Source organism: Diprion similis, chromosome 1 (assembly GCF_021155765.1).
Source record: "Diprion similis isolate iyDipSimi1 chromosome 1, iyDipSimi1.1, whole genome shotgun sequence".
Lineage (NCBI taxonomy): Eukaryota > Metazoa > Arthropoda > Insecta > Hymenoptera > Diprionidae > Diprion > Diprion similis.
This window is the reverse complement of record NC_060105.1, coordinates 9,728,894-9,744,474: the sequence shown is the minus strand read 5'-3', so window position 1 is coordinate 9,744,474 and position 15,581 is coordinate 9,728,894. Positions and strand designations below refer to the sequence as shown.

At 35.8% G+C, this 15,581-nt stretch overlaps 1 protein-coding gene across 9 annotated transcripts in view; it reads left to right on the top strand.

Moving 5' to 3' along the window:
- The window catches only part of LOC124406899 (serine/threonine-protein kinase Doa), a 47,203-nt gene extending 31,842 nt beyond the window's left edge, over positions 1–15,361 (top strand). For 8 of the 9 annotated variants that reach the window (XM_046882592.1, XM_046882577.1, XM_046882608.1 and 5 more), the window contains 8 exons: positions 8,434–8,512; positions 10,465–10,531; positions 11,484–11,597; positions 12,136–12,226; positions 12,313–12,483; positions 13,032–13,161; positions 13,311–13,561; positions 13,647–15,361. In XM_046882592.1, the coding sequence (XP_046738548.1) occupies positions 8,434–8,512; positions 10,465–10,531; positions 11,484–11,597; positions 12,136–12,226; positions 12,313–12,483; positions 13,032–13,161; positions 13,311–13,561; positions 13,647–13,862 (1,119 nt within the window). In that variant the 3' untranslated portion in view covers positions 13,863–15,361. Of the gene's footprint in view, positions 1–3,679; positions 4,766–8,433; positions 8,513–10,464; positions 10,532–11,483; positions 11,598–12,135; positions 12,227–12,312; positions 12,484–13,031; positions 13,162–13,310; positions 13,562–13,646 lie in introns of those variants that run through there. The other variant, XM_046882568.1, reaches the window with a different exon arrangement.
- Positions 15,362–15,581: the final 220 nt, after the last annotated feature.

The window sequence follows — 15,581 nt, the reverse complement described above, 5'->3', positions numbered from 1 at the left end:
ACGAAAGTGTAAACCGTGTATACGATAACATTAAATATGATGATAATAACAAGTCGTTTACTAGTTAAATATTTCTTAAACGAGAAATCGTAGATTATTCAGTTGCAGGCGATGCCTCTGATGCAGAGGCACGTCGAGAGTCCATCCCCCAGTCAGTATTAATTGTAAACCGAACTTTCTTCGCGTTTTACGACTATTAAATATTAATAGATTCGATTGAAGAAGGACGAAAGTGAATTAGTGATATTCGCAAGATAAGAAGATCGTTATTATTTTATCTATTCAGCAACTTCCTACGATTATTGCAGTCCGAAATGTTTGCCGTCGCGTTGGGAACCACCGCGCATATATCTAGGGCTCTAAAAAACGTTGTTAATATATCTGCTGACCTATTTCTTCGCATAGATTATCCACGATTCCGTTATGTAAGTGTTAATATACAGTTTTATTTCACCTATTACGTATCAATTGATAAACCCTCTCGGGATTAAATCTCTTTGTTTTATTCTCGTATGATAACATGTTTAAGAAATTAGAGATAGATAGATAGATAGACAGATAGATGTAAGATGTTTATCTGCTTTTGGGATGAAAGAGAGAGAAAGGGGGTGAGGAGATTCTTCATACTTATATACTTAATGGCGTATAGACCGCGGAAACTATCCATGACCTTGCTGGTGGTGGTGGTGGTGGTAGTGGTGGTGGTAATGCTGTCGTCGTCTCCTCCTCGTGCCTATAAATAATTCAATTTCTATCAACAAAGTCGTCAACTAGCGCCAATTGCGCGCGAATCTTTATGCGCTAAAACGATTGATGTCGTGTGTTGGATATGTGAATTTATTATGCTTGAGCTTGTCGTTCGTTACTTGAAAAACTGGATTCTGTGCCTTCTTGCTTTATGCTTCTCACTTATCGTCAGAACTTTTCTTGGGGAAATATCATCACGATTGTCAGAGATTAGTTGTCGACACTATTTTCTCGCCATGTAACTTAAGGTTTTCAATAATCCTTCTCAAAAATTTTTTTCTTTCATTTATTTATATCCATTGAAACGCAGTGTTTCCAAAATTAACGTGTAATCAAAAAAGATAGAAATACAATAAAGTTTAGACATAGAGTTACTTGTCGAACGATTGAAGTTGGATTATATTTTCTTGACAATTATTTTATCAACTGTGTACAATTTGTAACATATTTTGTGAGTCACATTGCCTATATACATATAGATATATACATATAGATATATATTCTTATCAATTTTCACGAACTTTGAACTCTGTTTATACCGCATTACATTCACTAATCTACGTTACTCGAGTCGCGGTTACAGAGATAATGTTTGGATCTTTTGTGAGTAGTATTTGTGCACGTCGCTCTTTGTTTATTATGTTTAGTAGTTGATAATATCCAAATAATATGTGCAGCGGGGTTTTATCGGTTCTATAACGATGGAGAGAGGATGTCAATAACTACGGTCCGTTAAATTTCGAACGTGAAATTAATTAATCGTACTGCGCACATGCCTAATATGTTCACGCCTTGTGTCGAGAATCTGTTAATAGTTGCTTGATAGTTGATTGTAAATTATTTTAATGCGGTATAATTTATCGCGGTAGTTTATACACGTAGTCGGAACGAAACGAACAGCGAATCGTTTGCCAAAACTTTTTCATTGACAGCTATTCTGGCTTCATGTGAAAATGTTATAAAACGTCCCAGCGATTATTACTTTCGATTATAAATTATTTATTCAAACTCGGTTGAATATGTTCGATTTTTTCAGCTTCGTTCGAATGTTTTTTTTTCTTCTTTTTTTCTAGAGTTCTTCGTTGTCTTTTGTCGAGTTATAAAAATTTTCTGGATTTCACAGATCAGTAAACGTCTGTGTTTGCGACGTTGGGTGTTACGCGAATAGTTTGCAAAAATAATCCCGCTAGTTGTTATTCTTTGTACCTAGTTCGAAGGATAGAAGTTAACGAACGATCATTGTGGCCGTAAAAGTGGGATATGCGAAATACGTAAAAATGCTAAAAAAATTTCATGTTACCAGGGGGTACCTAGTGAGAATTTTCTTTTCTATCACTTGAATTCGAGAAAAACGAACTCAAATGACGTTTTACATCTTATCTTCGTTAATTCAGTTATGACGATGAATTTACAATAAAAAAAAAAAAAAAGCTCATAATTCTAAATCTTGATTAAAGAATTTAAACAAAAATAAATGAATAAATTTGAAAATAAAAAAAAAGAAAGAAATCGATCGATCGATTATAAAAAAAAGTCGTAAAAGTTTGAAAACGTATTTTTTCTATCATACGATACTCGTGAATAAATAAAATTAAAGCAAAGTATAAAAGAAACGAAGGTGGGGAAAAAGGTTTTAAAATAAGTTGGCAAGTATAATTTACGTAATCCCAGTACCACGACCGTCGGCGACGGCGACGGTGACGGTGACGATGGCGACGGTAGTGGTGGAGGTGGTGGCGGCCTTCCTCGTCGACTACAGTGCTGCCTAGAGGACACGTTGTTTGGTTGGAAGCAGTTCTCCTCCTGGCTGGCCGGTATTTTTAGTACCACAGAGTATTTGGCGGGGCGGTTCGGGTCGGGACACGTCGACTAGGTTGTATCTTCAGTGCATCTCTCTCGCGGGACGACAACACGCGAAACCTCCTCATCATCCACTCACTCGCCTCCTCCGGTCGTCTTTTTACCCCCGGCAATTCTCATCCTTATCTCGCGGGCGCTTCTCGATACTCGTATTTGTTTTTTTCTTTTTTTTTTCTCCTTTTCTTTTTTTTATTATTCCTTTCTCTTCACGAATATCGACATAATTTGGGCGGTTATATGTTTTATTTTTGATTTTTTGCTTTTTTTTTTTTTCCTCTTGTTGTTCACCTCGCATCGGGGTTCTCTCTTTTGTCATTGTTTTTTTTTTTTTTTTTTTTTTACACTCTTCGTCGGATAAGAGGAAAGGAGGAAGAAGACGAAGAAGATGAAGAATGACAACGTTGTTACACAACGATGACCAAGGTCTTGCGCGGTGGATCATCACCGCCGTATTTCGATAATGAGGGTGCAGCATGCACTATTATTTCATCCGTACAACGAGCACACTTCTGAATCGGTAAAATTGAGAAACACCCGACTACCTACGTAGGTAACCTGCCCAACTATCGTCGCCGAAGCAGCATCGCCTCGTTATCGTGGCCCGGGGCCAGATAGCCTTATTCTTCTTCCTCTTCTTCTTCTTCTTGTTCCTCTTCTTCTTCTTCTTCTCTTCGTGTTCCCATTCTTATTCATTCGGTGCTCGTAACCTCGAAAGCATCGTCATCATCGAGATCATCATCATCGGCAGTAGGAGCAGTAGCCGTAGCAGGAGTAACAGTGAATGAAAATCGATAGTCACGTGCGGTGAATCAAGTGTCGAAGTTGAAAAGTTGCTGTCGGTGACGGATAATTATTTTATTAGTGACCTTGAAGTAACCTTGAGACACGCAAGTGTGGTGGTGATCAAGGAAAGAACTGATAAGATAAAACGCGACTAAACGTTGGAAGGAAAATATATCAGAGAGGAGACGGATATACTTTTGTTGAAAAAAAAATAAAAAAAATAAAAAAAATAAATAAATAAAGAACAAAGAAACTAAAGTAAATAATTAATAAACAAATAACTGGAGACTCCCTTGAACTACGCGCTATGTCGTCCACGTCCTCGACGACCGTCGGTGGCCCAGCTCGGCAGGGATCAACGCGACGCAATCGTTACTCACGTTCGTCGACGACTAGCGTCACTCAGCTGCTCAGCGACTCGTGCTCAAGTCTACTTCAACGTTTGACAACCCGCGTCCGCGGTCCCTCGAACACCGTATCATCGTCGAGCAACGTTGACCGGAAATCGTCCTCCTCCTCCGTTTTGGGCAGCACGCGTTCCCGTCTCGAGGACAAGTACTCCTCGGTCCTTGAACGGTATGGGTCGAGAAAACGGGACGACAGTTACTCCCATCGATTGGATCGCGACCACAGTTACTACCGTCGCGACGGTAGTTACCGACGGGACGACAAGACGCTCGAGCCCTCGTCACCGACCCCCGTAACCCCGACCTGCGCCGCTCGCAGCGTACTTTTGGCCGAGAAGGCTTATCCATACGTCGCGTCCGCCCCCCTCTCCGTCAATCGTGAAAAAACGCCGGGCTTTCACCGGTCGGTAACCGATCGACGGTCGTCTCTTCTTTCGTCGGAGTCCTTTAGGCGTTACGGCAGGCACAAGAGCGGTCACGCCGACTCGCGTCCTTCGTCCCGCAAGGCTCGACCTCATCGGACCGGTCGGAGCGACTCGTGCAAAGCGACCGCGACGACCGCTGCTCATCGGCAGCAGCTCAGGCCCGTTGAAATCGATCGGGAGCTTTTTGAGACCGTTGATCCCGACCGGACGCCGACCGCTTTTATCGACGAGAGTGCAACGGCTGCTGCCGATCAGGCGGTTTCAGAACGCGAGGCTAAACGCAAGGAAATTCAGAGTTTGATTATGAAGTATGCCGCGCTTGATAATGTTCCTGTTAATAGCAACGCCGTCGCGGTCGAAGACGCTTCTGCTGTTCTTCATAATAATGATGATAAAGAACAAACGAAATTACTATCGTCACGACAGCAACCACAACAACAACATCAGCATCAGAAAAAACAGATTATTAGCACCGCTGATTTAATCGCTTCGAAATATCATCGGGGGGCCGCGTTTACGGGCACCGATTTACTCGCGACGACTGTAAGTTGTCTGTCGTCTGCCGCGCGGACCATTTGTTTGGGTTTTAATTTTCAATTTGTTTGAATTCTTTTCTTTCTTTCTTACATTCTTTTTTTTTCCGTTTTATCATAAAGTGTTTCAATGGTTTTCTTTTTATTATTATTATCATTTATGCACGCGAGTTCGCCGACCAGCCTTACCTGTTGTTATTGTAATACTACAAACGGAAAACTAAAACTATAAAATGAAAAAAGTATTTTTCGTAACCCTTTTGTAATCGAAACATCTTTAATGTGGATTTTTTGTAACATATACGCAATTTTTTTTTACCATCCTTACAGTTTTTACACATGAATATATCGATATTTATGGATTAGTTCGGAGATTCGAAATATAAGGAAAAGAAAAAATAAACAGGGAACTGCAGAAAAAGACTTTATTTTTTATGTTTTTGTCAAATCAAACTAACCACCTGTAATGACCATCCCGCCTACCACGCCTGCCTGCGTTTGCTGTGAGAGTTATTAATTTACACCCTATATGTATATATATATATATATATATATATATATAATGATATTATAGCATTTCTATAATAATATTAATAATATAAATATTAATATAATTAAAATGCGCTCGTATTTGCATTTTTCTTTTTTGTACATACATAATTAATATCTTTTTCCATCCACGTATTATGCTATTATATATTTATGATAGACAATTTCGCAGTGCTGGACACAAGTTTTCGTCTCTTACAGCAGGATATTTATAGGCTTTGAATGAAACTTGAAGTACTTTTATAACAGTTTTTTTATACCTGCTTACGATATCATACGCACGGTGGCTATCATTTATTTTCATAGATAGCTCGATAAACATTTTTAAAATTTCATTGTTACGATAAAAAAAAATCTAAGTTATTCTTACCGTGTAGCTTTTTTTTTTTTTTTTTCGCTTCTTGACAGAGTTAAAATCTTTCCTTCAGGAATTTGGAATCTTTTCTTCGCAAAATTTTACAAGTTTATCATTAAAAACACGCTCACTATTTGGTCTGTCAGTTCCCAGAGTAAATATGATAAATCCATCGTTAAATCAATCGTATCGTAAATATCGAATACATTATACATAGGTATATATATCTATATATATATGAATTAGTAAAGAATTAAATAAGCCACGAAATATCTTCGGTTTCGGCTCAGCGATGATTCGATATTTGACATGTTAGTTTCTGATGAAACTGAGTGAAAAAAAAACTAAAAAAAAATGGTCAACTTCGTTTCTTTTTTCACTTTCTAGATGCATTATTTTTGTACCTTCATTCATTAATTTCTTCAATATTAACCTCAAGATAACATTTTCAATCGATTTACAAACATTGAAGATTTATTTCATTTTTGTTTATCGTCGATTTTGCAACGATTCATCTGATTCGACATTTAAGAGTGCATTCTTCGATTCTACTTGTGTCTTGCGCTGCGTATTTACTATAATTAGAATTAAACTTTAAGGAAAATGTATATATTTTTTTTTTTTTTCTCTTTTTCACGTCAAAATGAGTCCAGGTTGTTCAAGAGCAGTTGCAATATATATATGTATATGTATATACTTTCAGATGTCTTTGAATAAAGAATAATCTGAATTTCAGTTAATTTATTGAAAAAATATGATAAATTAATATACACCACAATTCGGGTATGCAAATCATTGACTACTGCGTCTAATTGACTCGGGTGTAAACGGAAGATCGTTAATCCAAGTTTCGATAATCTTTTTATTGCTCCATATTCTCACGTCGATGTTGCTAGTCTAGAATCCCACGCGAACAAGAAAACTTACCGACGTTTCCGTCAATCGCGAATTATCGAAATTACACGCGTAATGAAATTAATCGACCATATAGTATATATAGTCTGTCCCAAATCTCTGTACATATCGCATGTTTATGTATATTGTATAATGTGCAATAAAACATACGATATACGTATATATATATATATATATATATATATATATATATATATATATGTATGTGCGTGTCTGTATGTGCATATATGCATCAAAGTCACGGACATATTTATACAAAGTATAGAATATGTACGACCGCGGAGGTAAACATATACATACATATGCATACATACGCATACATACATACATATATGTATATATAATACGTTATTATGTACAGATTACATTCGACGTTGCATAAACAATCAGTTGTTATTATCATTATTGTTTTATAACATTCGTTTATTTCTTCATAAATTCATTGCCTCCCTCCCCCCTTCCAACCCCCTCGACACAATGATATTTCATATTTTCACATTGCACATGAGATGATTGATTATCACATACACACATATATATACATATATGGTTATTACGGTTATTGATTATTACTCGTTATTATAACCGTATATATTTACATATATATATACATCGCGTATGTATATATACGTGTATATATATACAAATATACGTACATAATAATATTTAGAATTGCTTACACACACGCACACACACATATATATATATGAATTGCATTAAAAAAAAAAAAAAAAAACAAACAAACAAACAAAAAACAAAACAGAGTCTACAATTTTTTTTTCTCTTCCAATTGTTTGCCTATATTGCAAAGAAAAAAAAAAGAAAATTTATATATATATATATAAAAAAAAATGAATAAATTTTGTGCCGATGGTAATTATGGTAACAAAATATACGTACCCGAACAAGTTTCTGACTTGGCAAACCATTTTGCCCTCTCCCCTTCTTTGTCTGATTGTTGGGTTACATCTCCGTTGTATTGGAATGGTGGGCTGCCCTTTGACGCGATGATGATGATGATGATGACGATGATGACGATGATGATGATGATGATGACGATGATGATGTTGATGATGATGATGATGATGATGACGATGACGATAACGAATGGTCAATCAACTGGATGATGATAATGATACGGATATGGATAATTGATCACGATGCTGACGATGATGACGGTGATGATGATGATGATGATGATGATGACGATGATGATGATGATGATGATTATGGTGATCACGATGATGACGATGATGATGCCGATAATGATGATGATGACGACGACTGGAACACGTGAAAATACCCATCGTCTTCGGCCATCTCCCTAAACTTTTACGTACGTCCAATCCGTCCATCTTTCTGTCCGTTCGGCTGCGAACCTTTTCATTGTGCCACCACACACACGTACTTTATATGCAACAACGTGAACGTTACGCCACTTGTCGCATGTTTGACACGTCACGGGTTAAACAAAAAAAAATGAAAAAACCACGTGAACCGTTGACGATGACACGCGTGTGGCATATTGCGTTTTGTGTCACGCTCCTCTAACGGGGATACGATTGCATTCGTTGTGTCGTGTTGTGCTGGTTCACATTGGTGGTCGCACGGATGTGTTGATGATGCGGTTATGGAACATGTGACGTGGACGAATTGTTGGAAAATGGCAATCAACGAATGTCGATTATTTTGGGATCCGTTTGACGTCTGGACTGGAACCGTTATTGATGGAATAAAACGACATTTCCGCGGTGGGGAAAACCTTCTTCTCTACCTCTGCTTCTTCTTCCTCCTCTTCTTCGTCCTCGTCGTCGTCGTTGTGTTGCGCTACCACGCTACTTCTACGTCCCCGTCTATAGAGCCCTCGACCGCCCTCCGTCGAGGATGACGAAGATGGCCATCTTGTTTACCGATCCGGCGACATCCTGGCAAATAGATGTTCGTGAATACGTGAATACACTCATTGTAGTAGATTTTAAGGCAAAAACCAAAATGAACAAATATATATATACATGTATGTATATATATATATATATATTGTATATCTTGATAATGAGAGTACGGGGGTCCGATACGGTAGCAACAGTATTGCTAATTCTCTCTAGCTGATACAGATTGAGATATTCTCCGTCTGAAAATAGTACCTATGTTAAAGAAAATGAAATTATAACGGAAACTTGAAGAGATACATACGTTGAAAGAATAGAAATGAATAGAGATAAAATCGCTGCGAGGTATAAAAATTATTATATTAGTAATTATACTGTCAAGCCGTAAAGTACCTCAAATTTTATAGGCGTGAACGTGTTTTTCGCGACACGGGCACGTTAACTATCTTTCATTCTGTTCACAATAGTTTAAAAGGCATCATTTTTTTTTTTTTTTCAAATTTTTTATTATTACTGTTTTTTTTTTTATTGCCACCCTATAGAGTTTCGCATTTCTTTGATTTTTTTTCTCTCTCGAATTCTCGGTTTACACGTAAAGTATATCTTTCTTCTTACATGATTTATTTATTTTTTTCTATTTTTTTTATTTTTGTTTTTTTTCTTCTTCGTACATACGCTACGTTTCATCGGCACCCGCGCCTTCGATTTCGCTCTTATTGCCATATACGTGTCATATTTTAACGTTCCTTTTACAGATGCAGTTGTACAATATCGCTGAAAAAAAAGAGGATATTATATACTAACATTTTTCGTAGCGCCATACGTTTATATGCACGTTGCAAATTTGAAACACAAAAATTTCATGATAGATTTGAGTCGAGATTTTTTATAATCGTTAAAAATTTTAGGTGAATTTGTTTACTTTTTTATACTTGAATTTCTCTCTCGTAAGAACGGATCATTGAGTCAACTGATAATGTCAGTACTAAATACTAATCGCTGTATATATGTGTATGGTGCTGCGTTACATATGTAACAGAAAAATTGAATTTCCTTTCAAAAATATATACATATAATATTTATATACTTCAAAGTCTCGTGTTTTTAAAAAAGAATAAAAAATAAAAATGTTAATCCATAATAGTCTCTTCTGTAAAAAAGTAACGATTTATTTTAAATACGTACAACGTATTGAATTTTTTATTCCTTTTAATCGCGATAAAGAAATTTTATTCATCCTTAATAAAAAATAACTATCAATTTCAGTAATAAAAAATATATTTTAATTAAGTTGTAATTTGTTTATTTGCTCGGTGGAAGCGAATAGAAAAATTTATTTTATGGTTAATGAGTTTTTTTTTTTTGTTTGTTTCGTGATAAATGTAAAATCTCGCACACGTTTTTGTGTATAAATTGTTTGATCGGTTCGTGTTTAGTTGAATTGTTCAATTCGGTGTGCTTAAAAACATAGCTGATATTGGAGAAAGTAAAGAAAGGAAATGATATTTTTCATCAAGGGATACGAATCTCGTATCAAAGTCGAACGATATCAGAATGAAAAGAGTTTTTAGGTCTACCTGGAAGCGTAATCGCTGTACCTGGCCCATCGCTTTTGGAAGTGTCGTTATCTTAGTACAAGTCTAATAGCATACGAGACTATTCGCTTCTAATTCTTATACTTCATTCATCTTCACTGTTGAGTTTTTTCAACTTTTTTATCCTCTGAATATTCTTAGCTTCTTTCTATTATTTTCTATTTGTAAATCAGTTTATCACTTACTGCGTTTTTTTTTTTTCTTATCTTTGGACTATTTCTTTATTTTTCGAACCAACGCTGATCTTCGTTTTTTACGGTACTAAATAGTCTTGAGTAGGAGTGGTGGCTAATCTTGTGGTGAGCGAGAACATGCCTATTTTTCAATACATAGAAACCGCCTCGACGTATTCCAAAAGTGATCGGTCCGTTTTTTCTCTATACTTATCTGCTCTTTTAATTTGCAGATAAAGTACTGGCCACCCTGGGCGAGGGTACCTTTGGAAAAGTTGTCAAGGTTAAAGATATGCAGATGTAAGTTGAGATTGATTGTAATATTATTTCATATCTGAATGTGCGAAAGTACACCGCGTGGACATTTTTATCCTTATTTTTTTTTTTTTTTTTTATCATGTCAATATTATTCTTGAACAATTAACTTGAGGGGCCTGATAAATTGTACAGGAAACTAATTTTATCGGATCTCCTTCTATGGGATTGGATCAATTTTTACAAGTTACAAGTCTTATTCAATGGAAATTTGAATACTATTTATAAATAAATTACTGTAATTAGTTACGGAAATGAGCGTATTTATCGTTAATTTATAAAATTGTGATCAATGTCTGTGTTGATGAAGATGTGGAAGCGTTTTGTAATGAAATTCTCGGATAATTATAGTCGCTGAAAGTTTTGGTTTCACTTTTCATAAACCGAACGTGGTTTTCGCGTCAGTTGACCAATTGAAATTCAATCAAAAGATGGGAATTATTCCTTCCAATTGAATTGTTCGCACGTTCTTTTCTGCGTTCTTTTCCTCGTTTGTTGGAAAACTATTGCATTGAAAATATGAACATTCATACGCAAACAGGTGCCGAAAATAGACAGACCCGGGATCGCTCGTTCGTGGTTGAAAGACGACCATTAGATTTTCTAAAAATACTCGCCGAAAATTTCAGCTTTGACTAGTAGAGACACTTAAACAAAGTACTACGTACTGGCAAAAGAGATTCGATTACAACTTTCAAACCCAGTAATACCGGTTGGATAATTATCTTTATATATCCGGAATGTATTTCGGAGGGATTGGATTTCACAGTTTTTAATTAAACAACGTCGAGGCATCTGCTCATCGTAATTGAAGGGGCTGCCTGAGGCAGAAACCGAGCGATCTATTATCAATTTTTAATTAAAATTACGACATAGCTATTGAGTATATTAATGATTGTCTAATTTTAATTTGCGTTTGAATTATCTTTGTGTGCAGGGATCACGTGATGGCCTTGAAGATAATTAAGAACGTCGAGAAGTACAGGGAAGCTGCTAAACTCGAGATAAATGCTTTGGAGAAAATTGCTCTCAAGGATCCAGAGTGTCAACAGTTAGTAATTTATTATCCTTTCACGGTTGCCTGATGCTTTATTCTATTTTTACTCCCTCAAAACAATTGTCGGATTTTCAGATGCTTTATTTCACCTGCTTAACCGTAAAACTTGCCAAAACTCATCTTTCGATTCATAAACTCCGTATACACATCACTCATACTTCCTGTTTTGACTACGCATTATTCTTGTTTGGAACGGTGATTCAGTTGAGTTGAATTCTCGGGAAAAAAACTTCACGATCTAATTTTACTCGTGTGAAACTAAATGGTTATTTTTACATTATACTTGAGTGAAATGCTGTTTAAAACATTTTATTGTAAATTACATCCAATCTTTTGTATGTTTCAAAATTTCGTTTTGTTAGATTTAAAACTGTTTTAACGGTTCACCTTATATAATGTTATACATTGCTGTACCTATTTTCTGACGTATGCGGGAAAATGTCAATTGGACGGAAATCTACAAATACATAACATAGCGTCCAATCTTTCGTCATTGTATTCGGGTTTTTCACTCTCGTTCTTCTCTTTACAGCTTATGTGTAAAAATGCTGGATTGGTTCGATTACCACGGTCACATGTGCATCGCCTTTGAAATGCTCGGATTGAGTGTGTTCGATTTCTTGGTAAGTTGTGCGAAGACTGCGTACAATTGCTTTGGAAAAACTGAAAGCGGTGTGAGTTGAAAAATACTTGAACTTTCGATTTTCAGAGAGACAACAATTATCAACCTTATCCCTTGGATCATGTTCGACACATGGGATACCAGTTGTGCTATGCTGTGAAATTTCTTCACGACACAAAACTCACTCACACTGACCTGAAGCCAGAAAATATACTCTTTGTTGATTCTGATTACGACATAGCTTACAACAACAAAAAGGTAAGATACATATTTAATCGTTTTCAAATACTATATCTTTGCTATTGCTGTTACTCGTACTTTCTTTACTACTTTTGTCGTTAGTTTTGGAAAATGTAACGGTATTTTTTTTTGACAGCCGCGTTCAAAGCTCTTTGACTTTATAACTCTACACCTTTCTTCTCATCTGTTTGATTTTGCTTCAACTAGAAGTCGTCTCAGTGCTGAAATACATGAGAAATATCGAGGAGACTAATTTCACTGAAAATTGTGTAGATCGATTATTCAAACGATCTCAGATTCCTGATCGTGTGCAGAAATATTCTGTTTTCATTACTCTTCACTGTTCAGATCATAATATGTGCAAAATTGAACTACAAGTTTCCGCTATTATTGAAAATTTATGTGCAAATTAATTTGTTGATATCCCATTAACGGAGATTATTTTTTGTTAATTTAGAATGTAATGAAAAAACTAAAGTTGCATGTTATTATGAATTTTATTTCTATGTAACCGCACATGGTCGTGTAACATATATGCATGTCAATGAAAGTTTTTTTTATTCAAGAGGATAGATGTGAGGCGGGTCAAAAGGACAGACATTAGACTAATCGATTTTGGAAGTGCCACTTTTGACCACGAACATCATAGCACAATCGTCAGCACAAGGCATTATAGAGCTCCGGAAGTGATTTTAGGTGAGTCTTTCCATCACGCGTTACATCGTTCGAGATTCATTTTATATATGAAATATCATGAAAACACTATTCGAGTTTATTTGAAAAAATGGATATTCAAATTTACTGCAGGACTTCTTACTAATATTTCCTTATTATTTTTCTTCCAGAATTAGGATGGGCACAACCTTGTGACGTCTGGTCAATCGGCTGTATATTGTTCGAGTTATACCTCGGCATTACCTTGTTTCAAACGCATGACAACAGGGAACACCTCGCAATGATGGAGAGGATACTTGGGACGATCCCCCACCGCATGGCCCGTAAAACTAAAACTAAATATTTTTATCACGGTAAACTGGACTGGGATGAAAAGAGTTCAGGAGGCAGATATGTCAGGGATAACTGCAAACCCTTGCACGTGAGTTTCGACCACAAACTCTCTCCATTTGTTGCCCTTTATTTTCAGGTTTCACATCGTTTTATATCGTTTTATATCGTTCCAGCGTTATTTACTCACGGAAGACAAAGATCACGTCTTGCTGTTCAATTTGATCGAAAAAATGCTTGAGTACGAACCCACGCAGCGTATAACACTGAAGGATGCTTTGAGTCACCCATTTTTCGACGCGTTACCTGCATCTCAAAGACTACCGGACGTTAGAGCTACCGGTGATAATTCCGTTCCAACGCACGAGCGATCTCACTCGTTGTCGCGATGAAGGTAGTGACGGGACCAATCATCGAAGCTAAACGGACACTTTCGCTCGCCAATGTTGAGGCACAACCACGAAGATGATATATTACTGATGAATAGCTTGAGACATTTTTTTGGGTATAGATCCAAATTTATTTTCACTATGATTTCCTGAGAAACGAATTCCGTTATAATTTTTCCGGGAGTTTGACGAATGTTCAAATGTCATTGATAACTAGCGCATTATATCTCTTTTCTTCGTCCTTTCTTCATCGCTGTTGTTTTTGTTAATAATGTTTACCTTACGATCATTCGGGGGAAAAAAACGAAAAAATAAAATAGAGCAGCGATGATAAGGGTCTTGGTGCTGGCACGTAAGATCTGGTGTTTACGTTTAGTCGAAAGCAACAGTGTCCCGAAATTAATGTAAATGTTATTTTAAAACAACTCATGAATCAACTTCTGTAAATTTTAAATATTTTTAATTTTATTAATGATAATAAAGATAACGGTAATGTGGTGTTCTATTAAAGCCAGCAAACGTTTCAAGCAAAAATAATGAATTGGCGATAGTTCATTGTTGAATAAATAACGATAGCGATCACCATGATGATTAAGATAATCATAAAATCGTAAGATTCTGAGAGTAGGGCTAAGTATAAGATATTCATAATGCAAAGCTCCGAATACATGTACAACTGAAACGAAGGGGGGAACCAAATGAAATTAGCTGAAAAGAACGGAATAAAAGTTGTATCAAATTGAATGAAATTTCTGTTTCCTTGAAATTGTACTGATTGAGGATTTTTACCAGGAGACGTTGTTAGCGTAACGACCGACAGAGATGGCAGGCTGTGATAGTACCTGCTGTTTCATTTAACAGAACGAAAATACAATTTACATTGTGGTAAGGCTATGTGTACATATATATTATACGAATATATATGGATATATACATAAAGATATATATATTATGTACGTGTTTAAGGCAAATAGATTAACAAAAAATTAGTGAAATGATAGCTAAAGGATCATTTTGTCTCATCATTAAGTTTCTTTTTTTTTAATTGATTAAAAGGACTGAGTTCGTTATCACGATTACGTATATATGTAGATGATTCTTTGTCATTTCATAAACTTCTGCTGACATATTTTTTTGTCGGATGCCTCCAATCAATTTTTTAACGATTCAAGTTCCATTTAAGTTGAGAAGAAAAAACAAATCAATGGACTCTTTTTGAGTAATGGGTATTATGAAAATATCGTAACATTTATAATCACCTGAAAAAACTTGGCGAAACAGGTTCTCTTCGTTTTTATATTCCTTTTTTTTTTCACCGATCACTCTTAATTCTCACGAAGTGAATTGCAATGAAGTTGGAGAGGCTAGCACGAATTTGCTTATTAAATTGGCGAAGATTGACTTGCATATTATTCATTACATTTATTTATTTTCTTTTCTTCGACTAATAAACGACTGAATGAATTCTACGTTTTAGTTCCAATAATGCGTTGATGATATTGATGTTAAGAAAAGGTGAAAACAAACATATAGAACGAACTTGTACATGGTACACATATTGTCTTTACTTATGTACTTTAATTTTTTGTGTAAATGTAAATAATATAACATCATGTAAAATTGCGCCCGGTTTGAATCATGCAATTTGAACGTAATAATAATAGTAATAAATACCGTTAGCTTCGTTTTGCCACGTTTGAACTTAAGTTTACTGGAATATAA